At 50.2% G+C, this 15,064-nt stretch overlaps 1 protein-coding gene across 8 annotated transcripts in view; it reads right to left on the bottom strand.

Annotated features, from left to right (window-relative positions):
* NADSYN1 (NAD synthetase 1) overlaps positions 1-11,922 on the bottom strand; it is a 31,068-nt gene extending 19,146 nt beyond the window's left edge. For 3 of the 8 annotated variants that reach the window (XR_004323484.1, XR_004323485.1, XM_014551685.2), the window contains exons 1-5: positions 11,699-11,892; positions 10,074-10,134; positions 7,897-8,013; positions 3,944-3,997; positions 3,442-3,531 (exon numbers count right to left, since the gene is read on the bottom strand). Coding sequence is in view for 5 of the 8 variants with exons in the window: in XM_014551685.2 (XP_014407171.1) it covers positions 3,442-3,531; positions 3,944-3,997; positions 7,897-8,013; positions 10,074-10,134; positions 11,699-11,783 (407 nt within the window). In the remaining 3 variants the exon portion in view is untranslated. Of the gene's footprint in view, positions 1-3,441; positions 3,532-3,943; positions 3,998-7,896; positions 8,014-10,073; positions 10,135-10,388; positions 10,529-11,698 lie in introns of all 8 variants that reach the window. The other 5 variants (XR_004323483.1, XM_006175898.3, XM_032490104.1 and 2 more) reach the window with 3 other exon arrangements.
* Between the last annotated feature and the right edge of the window lie 3,142 nt (positions 11,923-15,064).

Genomic DNA, 15,064 nt, shown 5'->3' with positions numbered 1-15,064 from the left:
AGGCACTGACTGGCTAGGCTCTGTGGTTAGGAGGGAAGGGCAGTCAGGCGAGTGGCTGTAGGTGAGGAGGGACTGCTGGAGCAGCGGATGTGCAGAGAGCACGAGAGCGGCCATCCTGGGGGCCTGACCACACAGCTGCAAACCTCAGTGCCTCGGCCCTTGGTTTGCTGCACCTCAGGCAAGCGGACCTGGTTCGGTAACAGACTTGTGACTGACGCCTGAAGTTGGGCGGGGCTCCTGGGGGGCATTCTGTGGGGCTGAGCCCTGAGCCTGTGGGGTTTGATGCTGCCTCCAGGGAGACAGTGTCAGAACTCAGTTAACTAACTGCCTGGTGATGGCAGAGTCACAGAACGGTACTGGTTGCTGTGCTCCAGCAAATGAGCAACAGGCTGGAGAAGACAGTTGCCCAGGAGCCGATCAAAGCCTGGAGGGTGGGAAGAGAAGTCCCAGAGGACTGTGATGGGGAGGGGGTGCCGGCTGTGCAGCCAGCCTGGGGGGCAGGAAGCGCCCGTCTGGAGTCTGGGGTGAGTCAGAGCAGAGAACAGAGATGGAAGGAACTGGACGCCGGTGGACTCCTGGCAGAGGAATGCGGGGAGATACAGGGGCTCAGACACAGCCTGCAGCTCAGCTGTGAACTGATGCGTTGGCCGGTCGTGAAGCGCTGAGCTGCGACCGGTCAGAATAAACTAAATATAAAAATTTTTTAAAAAAAGGAAGAAAGAAACAGCGAGACCCACACAGAGTCCCCTGCCCCCAAGACTGCAAACCAAGACTTCGCTGCAGTTTGATCCCCTCTGAGAACTCTGACCACTCTAGGGAGTCACCTGTGTGCTACAGACCCTGCCGCCGCCTCCCCAGGAAGGAAGACCTGGCTTGAACCAGCCTTCCTTATCTCTGCTCATGTCTTCTTGTCCTGCCCCACTTCTGCCCAGAAGAACCTTCCGTCTTGTACAGGCCCTCGGACGCCCTTGTTTACCAGACATGACGCTGCCCAGCTCCTGAATCATCAAGTAAAGCCAATCAGATCATCAGCTTCACTCGGGTGAATTTTTGTTTTTTAACAAACTTAACCATAAAACTGCGAAATGTCCGTATTAGGAAGAGGGGGTGCAGAGAGTCTAAGGGTGAGGCCGTATGTGCGCTTGCCCTGTTCTCCCAGAGCAGGGACCACAGACGGGCAGCGTCTGCACGTCGCTCAGAGACACCGAGGCCGGTCACCTTCTCTGCTGCACTCTGTCCGTGGAGCGTGCCTCTCTCTAAATAAGCTTGCTTTCACCTTACTCTGCCTCACTCTTGAATTCTTTCTGCGCAAGGCAAGAGCCCGTTCTCCAACAGCAATCGGAACAATCTGTACTGAACTTGGGTCAGCTTGACCCCCTGAGTCCCCACTCCTACAGCCACTGGGGGCCCTGGGCACCCCAGGGCAGCCCGAGGTCCTTCACCCTGCTGGACCTCAGCAGACTAGCCTGGTGCCCCTGCTCTTGTTCTCCCGACTCCATCACCTGCCACTTGTCCCCGTATGCCCGGCCAGCCCTGGCCCCGGTCCACGAACTGTCAAAGCACAGGAGAAAGAGGGTGGTTCCGGCCCCTGTGGCACACCCCACAGAGTTCCTGCGTTTGGCCAGGCAGCACGCCTCCTTCTGCTAGGAATCTGCAGATGGCACTTTTACTCATCTCAAACGGGAGTCCAGAGAGATCTGGACAGGAGGGTTAAAAAAAGAAAGAAAGAAAAGAAACACCGAGGCAAAACCCAGAGGTTACGGTAGAAAGGAGGAAAATGGAAAACGGAAAGAACAGCTCGGGGAGCAGGGCTCAGAGACGGGACAGAGCCGGGGGAGTGGTTTGTGTATTTGGCTTTTGTCACCAAGCTTCTGGAATTATTTATGACTCCTAAGACCGTATTATTATATAAAACAACAAGCTGTCTGCACCATGTAAAAGGAATAAGCCATCGGATGAGCCTCAAAAGCGTCACGTTAAGCGGAAGAAACTGGTTACAAAAGAACGTACCAGGTGTGACTCCATCTGTGTGAAATCTAAGAAGGGACAAAGTGACCTGGGGGGTCGTCTGGAGAGAGAGGGGCAGGAGTTGCCACGGAAACGGCTCTGTCTTCTTTAGGGCATGACTGCACGAATGCACACAACTGTCAAACAGAAAGCAACGAAAATCTGCGTAGTTTGTTGCATGTTATTTATACCTCGATAAAAAGATGCAAAAGTAAACGCTATTTGGTACAACATTCCTAATTGTAAAGAGAATCTCAGCCATACTATTAAATAACACTGTCACTCCTACAATATTTAAAGCATTCAGAGTACAGAAAAAAGTTTTTTTAAAAATTATTTTTAACTAACGTAATACTGGCATCTAACTCTAGAAAACAGAGGGAAATCCTGAAGAGATGCTAGCAAACAGAAAGAAAGGTTAATATACCACGTCCGCTTGGAGTTTATTCAGACACAGACTTCCTCCATGCTCACCTCAACATATGCTTAGAAGACAGGATAAATGCAACATCCATTCTCAATTAATTTTAAAGCTTCAAAGTAAAAATAACCAGAGTTGGATGTAAATCTGAAACCAAATGCAGAATAGAAATAATTTTCCAAGTCAAGTCGAGAAAAAGACAGAAATGTCTGGTGTCCAAGACATTTGTTCTAGAAATGAGGTAGAATATTGTTCTAGAGATGCTGGCAAAGAAAAGCTGTTTTGAAAACAAAATGAGAGATGGGAATATTAGAAAGAAGCAAACGTAGTACTTGTACGTGACATCATTTCTACTTGAAAAAAAAACCTAAAGAATTCAATAGACTAGTGAGCAGCCCCACGCAGAGAACGCAGTAAGGGGCCAATTACAGGAGGCAACACACAGAATCCCAAGGCTTCTACACACAGAAATATTACCCACTTGAAGCCATCATGTTAAAGATTCCATCTGCGCCAGCGGCAGCAAGAAATAAACAGAAGCAGTTGTAAGAAGGATACTGGGCAGGGGGTCTCAACTGGGGATGATTTTGTCCCCAAGGGACATGTGGCAAAGTTGGAAACATTTTAAAATGTCACAAATGGATGGATCTACCAAGCGGAGGCCAGGGGTGCTGCCAGACACCTTTCCATGCACAGGACTGCCCCCCACCCAAGAAAGCACGATCCAGTCCCAAAGCGACAGGGCTGGAGCTGAGAAGCCCTGACACACAGAACCAGATGTAAAATGCTGACGACCGGTGATGGATGTGGAGAGTTTTATGCGGTCTGTGATAAACTGGCTATAAATTAATCAGCAGCATCCAAACAGACATATCACGTAAGTGACAGGGATGGGGGCGGGGACTCTGCCCTGAATTCTTGTGCTTCTCCCCCACGACCTGCACCGAGGCTGTGCACAGGAAGATGCTTCGGAAACATCCAAGAGGCGGTCACAAACCAGGGTAGCCACTCACCGACTCCTGGACCAGGGGGTAAACCAGCGCAGCTCCCTGTAGTTGCCTTCGTTGGCCAGGGCCATCTTGGGTCTGATGAGCAGGATCCTCCTACAGGCAGGGGAACGAGGCCACTCCTGAGACGAACATGCCCCAGAACTAGGAGCAGCCAGGGGTCCACGCACCCGGACACTCAGGGCAGTGCAGACCCAGCAGGCGTGCGCTGCGGGCAGCTGATGCCCGGGGTCTGCAAGGGGACAGCACGAGGCCGCCCTCCCTGGACTGACTTCCAGATAACAGGGCCCCACGTCCCCAAACCCCACCCTGCGGTCTCTCTCTTTCTAAGACCTGAAGGTGTCAGTGGTGGCAGAGATCCGGAGAAGCGGTGAACTTCAGTCGCCTGCCTGGTACTCCAGCCCCCACTAAGGTGCTTCTAGAAGCCGCCCCCCAGCACACGGCCCCCATGGATGATGCCCTGAGCCCAGGAGGGGCAGGCGGGTCTCTGCTCCCGGCGGCCACCCACCTGTTGAGAAATATCACCCTGCAGTTGTAGCGGACATTTCGGTGCATCACGGGCCTGTGGAGAGAGGGGACATACACGCTTGTCTGCAAAGAGCAGAGCCCCACATCTGCTTCAGCGTGAAGCTTCTCCAGGTCCTCTACGAGAACTGGGAGGCTCCTCAGTGGCATTCTCAAACCAGAGTTAACAGCGAACCCAAGGCTTCCTCCCGTGGCACAGGCTCTAAAACAGGACAGTCTTCTACTGAGCACAAAGTCCTTCCCGCTCAGGGCTCTTCCTCCCCTCCTGGATCCTGCATCCCTGCTGCCACCCTCCTCCGCCCCCCGCCGGCGTCAGGCACAAGTCCCCGCGCCGTCCCTGTTCTCCCTCGCAGCACCTCTCCTGACCCGGGGGCCCTGGAGCGCAGGCGGCGGGCGCTGCTGGACCCGCACAGGGGCGGGGGTTCGGGGGTGAACAGATCTGTTCCCCACTCTCTCTGGACCCCTCTCAGGACAGACATTGTGCTTCAGGTCTCCTCCCTGACCACCTGGCACCTTCCCCCTGTGCAGGGGAGTGGGCCGGCGCTCCGGAGGCCGGGGCGCTCTGCTGGCTGCTGCCGGGACAGAGCTGGGCCGAGGTGGGCAGAGCCCAGGCAGAGGGGCCCAGCCCAGGGCGAGGGCACAGGAGCTCAGGGCGGAAGGCAGCAGGCACCAGGGGAGCACGGCCGTAAGGAGCACCTGCGAGGCTGGACTGTCAGAGGAAAGCCAACGGGGCCAGTGAACGGCTGCCGGGCCGTGAGCTCACGAGGCAGCGGCGCGGGAGGGAGCGACACAGGCCAGCAACGGCGCGGGCCGTCAGGGTGGGCGGCCGGCCCCCAGCCCGCCCTGCACTGGCTGAGCCACGCTGCCCTTGCTCCCTTTTCCCAGCCAGGATTGAAGCGCAGGTCACTGGCGGGGAGCCCCCGGCACGGCCACGGCACACGGATGCCACCAGGACATACTCCACCATCACGGTTTCCACTCCTCCCCGGGTCAAACCACAAACCGTCTGTGTTCACATTTGCACAAAGATGTGTTCAGAGCGGGAGGTTAACTTATATTTTTTAATGAAATCAAGTCCCACAGTGAATATCTGAATTCCAACTGGAGTAAGCCTCTCGAACCAAACCAAGACACAAAAAGCACGACAAGAAAAGTGGAAGGCTTAAAACATAAAACTAAACAGCAAATGACATAAAAGGAGCTGTATTTTTATCTTACGTGGGAACGGGCTGGTATCTTTCATATATCGAGAACTCTTAAAATAAACTGGATGCAAACACTTCAATTTTAGGCAAAAGAGAAGACAGTGTCACAAATGGCCAAAAAACAAACAAAAAAAGGTTCAACTTCATACATCATGAAAGCAAATAAGTAAGATAGTTTTTTTAAAAAAATTGTCGATCATTCTAAGTTTTCTCTTTATTTTGCTTTTTAAAGGTTCCTTTATTTGGAGCCGCTTGTGATCGGCACCAGGGATGACAGGCGTCCGACCACAGAGGGCTGGAACGAGGCTCGATCCCTTTTTCCTGGAGCGCAGTTTGGAAAGACAATTCAAGGTGGCAAATACCAGAGACATTGGGGTGTCGCTGTTGTTTTGTTCAGTGGAGCTGACAGATCCACATAAATACCAGATTTCAAGGGAAAAATATCTTTAAATACGATTGCTAACATTTTAAGGGTAAAAAGTAGAAAAATAAAAAGAGGATTATAAATTTAAGGCCCACGGCGGGAAGCGGCCCAAAGTAAACAAACCAAAGGCAAAGGGAAACAAGGGAGAGAAACCACGGCGACTAGGGAACATACTAAAGTGGCAAGAATTTTACTCAGCCCGTGTTGTGGGCTGCGTAAAGTCCCCCTAAATGATGGCCCGTCCCAATTCCCGGAACCTGTGAGCATGTCACCTCACGAGGCAAAGGGACCTCGGCAGCATGACAACCAAGTTACGGCTCCTGAGCCGAGGCGGCCGTCCTGGGCTCCCCGGGCCCCAGCATAACCACAGGGGTCTTCACACAGGGAGGCGGGGCAGTCAGAGGGGAGACGTGGCGACTCAGGCGGGGCCGGAGTGGCAGCATCTCCCGCTCTGAAGATGGAGGGAGGGGGCCCGAGCCAGGGGACGTGGGCGGCCCCTCGACGCTGGGGAAGGTGAGGAAACGGATCCTCTCCCAGGAGCCTCCAGAAGCAGCCACGCTGCTGCCCCATTTCAGACTTTGGATCTCCAGAACCACGAGACAGAAAATGTGCGTGGTTCTGTGTTTTGCATTTGTGGCAATCTGTCCCGGCAACACAACAGGAAACAAATGCAGTCTGCATATCAAGAATTATATATATGTGTTATATGCATATTAAATGTATATGTAAACATATATAATATGCAAATTGTTATTCTAGCAGTATATTTTCTTATATTAATACTAATACATAATAAATTATATTAATTAGTAATATCTAATTATATTATATACTAATATAGTAATAAAACTATTAAATCAGATAATTATATTAATATAATTATTAAGTATATATTATATTAATGTTAATACATCAATATATTATATCAATAGAATTATATAAACGTTATATAATTTTACTATATACTACATTAATTTTAATATATTAATATTACCTATACTAACATATATAATTATATACATATGTAATTGAACAAACTGGATTAACCATCCCGTCTATTCACTGCTTAAAAGAGGCCCCACCGCGCAGGTGTCACAGCCGGTGGGCGTGCAGTGCAGAACACATGCAGGGCGGACGCTGGGGAAGAGCAAACACGGCTGCGCTCACACACGCACTCCAAACTGAGGACGCAGACACAGACAACAGGACGACCAGCAGGTGGCTCTGGTCACACGGGGCGCGCACACACACACGGGGGCAGTCCCAGGGGAAGCGCGCCGTCTGGACCCACAGGCAGACCTTGTCCTGCTGTGCTCTGCTTCACTGAGCTTAGCAGTCACTGCGTGTTTTTCCATCTTGAAGGTCTGTGGCAACCCTGTCTTGAGCAAGTCTCTGGGAGCCGTTTTCCCAACAGCTTTTGCTCACTTCCTGTCTCTGCGACACATTCTGGAAATCCCCACAATATTTCAAACCCTCCCAGCATAAAGATTACAATGCACTGAAGGTTCAGATGATGGTTAGCACTTTTCACCAATAAAACATTTTAAAAGGAAGGTATATGTGCATATTTTTAGACAGTACTATTGCATACTTAATAGACTCCAGTATAACGTGAACACAACTTTTATACACACTGGGAAACAAAGTCGTGCAACTTGCTCTATTGCTATATTCACTCGACTGCAGCGTCTGGAATCAAACCTGCGAGGTCTCCGAGGTGTGCTCGCAGACCATGCAGACCTGCACCTACGGGACTCCCTCCACATGCATCCAACTTCCAGAATCTGCATCTATAGGACCAATGCCACGTGGACCTACACCGCCTGCACCTACACCTATGTGCCCGCACTGCACGGACCTGCACCACCACACCTAGACCTGCAGGCCCCACACCAGATACATCTACACTTGAGGAACCTACCCATGCGCACTACCCCTGGGAGCCCACACCCACGTACCCACACCAGCCTGTCGGCGGGGGGTGACGTGGAATCCCCCCACAACTAACCATTAAGTAAAGAATGTGCTGTGTGTGTGACGGGGACACCGTGCTCCCACTTGTACAAAGCACGTTCCCACGTGCACAGTAGCTCCTGGAAGAACTTACAAAAAACTTCCTCCACTGGGGGGAAGTAGGCGTCTGTGGCGCTAGGGAGGGAGCAAGCCCCACGCCCCTACACCAGGCCTTTTGCATCTGTGAAATGTGCAGATTCCACACCCCCGACGACAGGACGGCACTGGACGCACCATCTCCTTGAACTGCCCCCTTTCCGAGACCGCCTTTCCGCACGCCCCATCGGCACTTACATTCCCACGTCGCAGATGATGTCCTGAGTGACGGGAGATTCCAGAAGGGCAGCCAGGACCTGGAGCGAATGCAGGAGGGTGTCCGACTCGTGATAATGATCCCAACATCCGTAGCCGCTGTAGAGGGAGGAGCAGGCAGGTGAGCCCCGAGACACCCCAGGTGAGCCGGGGGATGGGGCCGGGGCAGGGCTCTGGGGGCCAAGGGGGTCAGAACGTGCAGGGGTGCAACCCGGCACTGGTATCTTTTTAAAGCCTCCCAGGAGATTCTGTCGTGCAGCCAGAGTTAGAATCACTGCTGGAAAAAAAAACCATGCATTTTATTGGATATTAAGAAACACTGGGCCCTCTCCATTTTCCATCGTTTTAAGTTACTATGAGAATTTCTCTCACATGTCCAAGTGCCTACCCTTGGATTTTTTCCTTAACCTTTAATGTGGCCAAAATCACACAGAGAAAGGGATGCAAAAGAAACAAAGCGGGACCCAGAGAAAAACGTTCCTTGGGCACAGGGGTCGCTAACAACCACTCAGACGCCATGTACACGGCTGCTCCTGAGCTTCTTGCTGTAGATCCTCAAGCTTGTAGTGGCCTGAATGGTGTCCCCCCGCCAACTGCCTTTAGAGATGTGATTAAGTAAAGGACTTGGAGATGAGATGACCCTGGATTATCCAGGTGGACCCTAAATCCAATGACAAGTGTCACTGTCACCTGTCACTTACGCGAGGCAGAAGGAGAAGAACCCAGGGAGAAGAGGGGACGGCCTTGTGAACATGGAGGCAGGGGCTGGCAGGCTGTGGCCGCAAGATAAGAAGCTGGAAGAGGCAGGGAGGATCCTCCCAGAGAGCCTGGAGGAGGCAGGACCCGGCCGACACCTTGGTTTTGGACTTTTGGCCTCCTGAAAATATTTCTTCTGTTTTAAACCACCCAGTTTGTGGGACTTTGTTAGATCAGCCCCAGAAAACTAATATGATGCTTAATGAGGTCATAAAATGTGAAGACTGTTGAGAGTAAGTTCTCAGTCCGGGGGTCCCAATAATGAAATGGAGAGTATTTGTAAACTACTTTTAAATCTTCCAAAAGTTGGCTTCCTGCTACGCAGCAGCCTGGAAGTGCTGTTGCAAATGCTGAGCAAACTCTGCAACCGTGAACACAAACCCCCAAACTGGTCTTTGCCACCCTTAATGCCTGGAAAGGCACTGCCCTAGGCCTCTATTTCTGGTAAGAGGGAGAGCCTGGTTCTCTGATGAGAACAGAGTCGGGGAGATGCCCGGTGAAGGATTCAGATCTGGGATGTCCTCTCCTCTCCAAGGACAGACTCCTGCCTCGTGGGATGCCACTCCCTGGTAGCTCCCAGGCCACACGTGACACCAAACACCAGTGCAATACCAGATGGGCCCGTGCCTGCGGTCTAGCCAGCTTTGAAATCAGCCCTGCCCTGGGAAAAGTCAGCCCCTCTGTTGTAACAGGAAAAAACAAATCTGACTCCATATGAGATCTGTTCCTTTAGCTCTAACTCTGTGCTCTGTCTCCTGGGCTCAGTCACACTGGTTCTGCACCTTTTATAGAAGAATGTTGCCTAGAGCCTGAAACAGACAGGTGAGCCCATTCTCAAGCCTTTGACCTTTAAGGGTATAACATTTTTCCATTCATATAGAGATTTAAAAGTTGCATAACAGAGAATAACTTTCGTCCTGTTGGAGGTTTACAGGGTCGCCATGACCTGACCTAGCGGATAGCTGCAAGAACAGAGGATTCCGACACCATGAAGTTTGCAACAACCAACCACACCTTCCCCTTTTTGGTATAACAGGAGCCTGAATTCTGACTTGGGGAGGATGGTTCTCCAGGACATTAGTTCCCCATCTTCTCGGTCTGCTGGCTTTCTGAATAAAGTATCACCTCGTCTTCCGATTTATTGGCCTGTCGTGCGGCGAGCAGAACGAGTTTGGACTCCGTAACACTGAGTTCCTATGTGACTCCTACCCCATGTTACTCGACGTCAGAATCTAGGATCACCCAGCCTTGCTGGGCCTGCTCTTGTTCAAGGGTGCCAGGCAGGCCCACCCGTGGGTTTCCAACATTCTCCCAAACGGGCCTGCACGTCTGCAGCTCTAAATACCAGCGGCCGAGGGGAGCTGGTACAGACACCCCGACCTGCCCACCCTGCGGTGTCTCACCATATTTCCAGCTCTGGTCCAAGCCTGTATCTTGCTCCTCTGTGTTTGGCAATTTCAATGCCTACATGTACAGAGAGAGAGAGAAAGAGAGGGCAATTTCAGCACCTACAACTTGTCCAGAGGTTGTCGTAGGTGTCATAAAAAAACCAGAGGGCATCTCCCAGACCCTGCCTACACCTGCAGGAAATGAGACACAGGCAGGGCCTGCAAGGCTGACCCTTAGCACCAAGGAGGAGCGAGGTGGCTGGGGAGTCACACCCTGGTCGTTTATTAACCAGCAGATACAGAAGACCACATTCAGGAAGGAGACAGGACCTGAAGGCACCGACGCAGGCACCATCCGCCTCCGGGTATAAGTAGCAGCAGTCTGGGGAGGGGAGGCTGGCTGAGTGGACACTCAGCTTTGGCCACCAGGATCGCCTTTCTTCACGCCAACTATAAATTTGCTCTGAGCTCTGACGAGATGAAAGCAGGTTGATATGGGAAAAAATTAAAAAGATGAAAGTAGGGAAAGAAAAATACCATATGATAGCACTTATACATGGAATCTAAAAAAAAAAAAAAAGACACAAATGAACTTATTTACAAAACAGAAACAGACTCTCACAGACATGGAGAACAAACATGGTTACCAGGGGGGAAAAGGGGTGGGAAGGGATAAATTGGGAGTTCAAGATTTGCAGGTACTACTACATATAAAGTAGATAAACAACAAGTTTCTACTGTACAGCACAGGGAGCCATATTCAATATCTTGCAGTAACCTATAATGAAAAAGAATATGAAAAGGAATATATGTGTGTATATGTATGACTGACCGCTGTGCACCAGAAACTGACACAACATTGTGAACTGTATAAAAGAGACTATATACAGACTACAGTTGAATAAAAAAGATTGCAAACAAAAAGATAAATAAATAAGAATTTAAAAATGAAAATAAAAAGGACGAAGGTCCAGGGCATATGGCTGATAAGATGCCCTCACTTGAATCATTCTGTTTTTCCTGCTGTTGGCAGCCCTGCCCTGAGGTGGCCGCACCTGCAGGGCTGCTCAGGCAGCCCCCCAGATAGGCGTAGGTGTTAACAGTGCAAACTTTCACTCTCAAAGGAGACTGGTAACTATATGGTGACCCCGCACAGAACAACCACACCCGGTCTCCAAGCTGGTGGGCTCACCCCTATTCCACTTCCCTCTCTGGGGGGGCTTCTCCCAATGACCAGTGTCAAGATGGTCTGCAGGCAGAGACCCCCGATCCTGGGGCTCTCTTTCACAACATCCTCGCCAATGTTTGGCACCCTCTCCCCTTAAACACCTCCGAGCATGCGCAACTCACCTCTAGACACGCCACACGGGACCCCAGAGATATCTGAGGACAGGTTCGCCCCAGCCCTCCCATCTGTCTCCCTCTCCAGGGTCCATTCCACGCGTTCCCAGGCACTGTATACCCCACCCCCGCCCCCTCATCCACAAGGAGGACCTGAGCACCTACCGGCATGGGCATGGACATTATAAGATAGGCTATCTTATCTGTCCCCGCGCCCACGCCTGGGAGTTTCTCACAAGCAAACCGGGCTGGCCAGAGTGGACCTTCGCCCCTCCGCCCCCTGCTGCCCCCAGACTCACTCTTTAAAATCCTTTGCAAATTGCCCTCGAAGTCCAGAGCCCACTGGTTGAGCGCGCAGGTGGCCACAGTCACCTTCCGACCCATCCTGATCGCAGTCGCCCAGGCAGGAGGCCGGCCGGATAGTGGGTCTTTCTGTCCCAGCGAGACAGGCGGCCGCGGCGTGGATCCTTCCGGGTCGCCCAACCCCTTCCGTCCAGGCCTGGTGGGATAGGCTAGCAGAGCCGCGGCGTCAGGTCCCGCCCGGGGTCGCCCCGCCCCTCCCCGGTCGCCCCGCCCCAGGCCGCGGAGCTCACGGCCGCGCCTGCGCAGGAGAGAGGCTCGCCGGCAGCTCGTGTCCGCGGAGGGCCCACCAGCGCGCTCCCCGCCCGTTCCGCCCCAAAGCTGACCCAAGCAGGTGGGACGGTCTCCAGGTCCTGGAGCACAGTTGAAAGTGCAGGCCTGCGCGGCTGCCTCCACCCCTCTCTTTTATTCCGCACCTCCCCGTAAACTGCAGCTTAATGCGCTTCTGCAACTTGTCCTCAGCACCACCCGCCCCGCAACCTGTAATATTAGTTGTATTCTTCTCGTTACTTTTGCAGTTTGGTACTCCGTTGCGAGAATAAAGCACACTTTATCTGTTCTTAACCGACAGGAACTTAAGTTATTGCAGCGCTGTGCCAGCACACACGCGCTTGCACGCGCGCACTGCTACTTTCAGCCCAATAGGCGTCTCCCTTGAGACCACTTATAGTTTCTCTACGCCTACAGTCGCCAGTTCCTCCAGGGGCTACACCAACCTGGGCTTGCCTACCTTAGGACATGCGCAAGTGCAGCTTTACTATTGCCCAATTCCCTCCCAGAAGCGTTGGAACGTATTCACTATTAGCAGCTTTTCAGGTTTTCTCTCCACATTTCACTCCTCAGTTCCGTCAGGGTGGGACTTCTCGTTCCCCCCATGAGTAAAGTAGCGGGCAGACCACCGTGGGTGGAACAGGCCGTCCTTTCCCCCTGGTGTGCAATGCTGCCTGTCACACATACACGTTTTCACATTTCAAGGAAATCTGTTAACTGTTTTTTAAAAAATATTTTTCTTTTATTTATTATTATTTTTCATTCTTTTAAAAAATGGGGGGGGGGGGCAAGAGGTAATTAACTTTATTTATTATTATTTTGTTGTTGGAGGTACTGGAGATTGAACCCAGGACCCTGTGCATGCTAAGTACGCATTCTACCATTGAGTTACACCTTCCCCCCTGTTTTTTGTTTTTAAAGTAAAACTTGCTCATAGACATATGAAGACAATTTGGAAATTTCAGAAAAGCACAAAAATGTGTATCTGTTAATTCAGTTAATCCTCACTTCAACACTCTGGGGGCAAGTTTCATCACCAGAAATCTGTCAGTTCTCTTTTTGCTCAAACATCTGGCAACAATGGCTGGTTCTAGGCCTCCGCTGGGGAAGGACCTCCAACATCTGGTTGTAGCAGAAAATAAGGAAGTTCTCAAAAAATGATGGGAACATGTTATGTGAAAAAAAAAAAAAAAAAGGAATCCATTTGAAGGAGTTCCCACTGGCCAAGCAGAGGACAATTTGGGTATCTAAAAGATAATGACTTAAAAAGAAAGTTAATGACAGTACAGGATCATAACTCAGTGAACAACAACAACATCTATTAATCCATGCCCATAAATTAGAGAGGGCAATTATTTACAGAGAAATGCCAACTCATAAATATTGAAAGCCTGATTAAATTATAAAATTATTCTTTTGCATCAAGAGATCTGATTCAGGCAAGAGTCATTAAATGATAGATGACTGGATGAAAGGTTATTTGAGAGCAGGGTATTTACATAGTCTCAGAACCTCACTCTACAGATTACTCATTAATCATGAAAGGGAAAAGGAAGTCTTCTGGCAGAAACCACCTGCACCACATGATGAAACTTGCCATCAGTGATGGGACAGGGTGATATTGTGCTGCTTCCCAATGTGATCCACGAAGACACAGTATCTATGGAATGTATTATCGTTCTCCAAAATGCATATCCTAAATGCAAAGGCGAGGAACATAGTCAAGTCCAAATCGAGAGACACTGGCAAAAAGCTGGCCTTGACTCTTCAAAATTGTCACAGGCCAAAAAGATACAATAAAACAAAATAGAAGGGAATTATGTTCAATATCTTGTAATAATCTTTAATGAAAAAGGATATGAAAATGAATATATGTATGTATATGCATGGCCAGGACATTGTGCTGGACACCAGAAATTGACACATTGTAACTGACTGTACTTCAATTAAAAACAAGTAGAAAGCACTGCTGAGGCCGTGCTCTAGATTAAAGAAGAGTGAGGAGCCATGATAGCTAAGTGTATGGTGTGGTTCCCCAACTGGACCCTGAGGTTTTATTGGGACGATTAGAGGAAGCTGAATATGGACAATATATTAGGCAATGGCATCAAATGGATGTTAAATTTCCAGAGGGTGGTCATTTTGTCTGGTAACATAGGAGAATGTCCTTGTTTTTAGAAGATGGATACTGAAGCATTCAGGAGGGAGGTATCATCTGCAGCTCATTAGTGGTTTAGGAAAAAAAAAAAAAGAGGGGATACACACATACAAGAGAGAGAAATTAAATATGACAAACTGTTGACAGCTGCTGAATTTAGGGAAATGGGTGTTCACTTTACTGTTCACTCAACTGGTTTGTACATTTGACATTTTCATAATGAAGAACAGCAGGGGAAAAAAATGTCTCTGGGAGGGACACAGAGATGTCTATCCAGATTCCTCTGCTGGTAAGGTGACACCCCAGATGTTGGAAGTGGGGGCTCCGTAGACACCTTCAGCTGCTCACCCCACCAGGGGCTGCCTGGTTTGCACAGCTGCCCAGCCCAAGGGTGGCCTGTGTACCATGACTGAGGGAGATGGGCGTATACGGCTTGGCCATTCCTGCTGTCAACAGAAATAATCAGTAAACCAACCTGTAATAGGAATCAAAAAGAGTTTTATTTGAGCCAAACTGAGGATTATAGCCCAGGAGACACAGATTCTTGAATTGTGTTCCACTAGAGTCATGGGGATTCTAAATAAAGGCAAAGCCCTTAAAATCACAATAGCTGTCTGTCAAGAATTGCAAGTGCAGTTGGCAAGAAGTACGAGTGCTTGTTAAGCAAGAGCTGGTTGGGGTCCAAAATGATTGCATAGTTATAAGGGGAGACCTTGAGACAAAGGTTGCAACTGGCAGCTAACAGATACTGCCCTGGGACTAGCTGGTGGTGTCCTTGAGACTGACAGTCCAGAAAATTCAAGTTCTCAGTAATACAGGAACATGCCTGACACTGTGTCCACAGGGGCCACCCTGGTCCCTTCTGAATCTCTGAACC

The sequence above is a fragment of the Camelus ferus genome, chromosome 10, assembly GCF_009834535.1.
Source record: "Camelus ferus isolate YT-003-E chromosome 10, BCGSAC_Cfer_1.0, whole genome shotgun sequence".
In the NCBI taxonomy this organism is placed as follows: domain Eukaryota; kingdom Metazoa; phylum Chordata; class Mammalia; order Artiodactyla; family Camelidae; genus Camelus; species Camelus ferus.
Note: the sequence above shows the minus strand (reverse complement) of the source record. Positions and strands in the feature narration are given on the sequence as shown.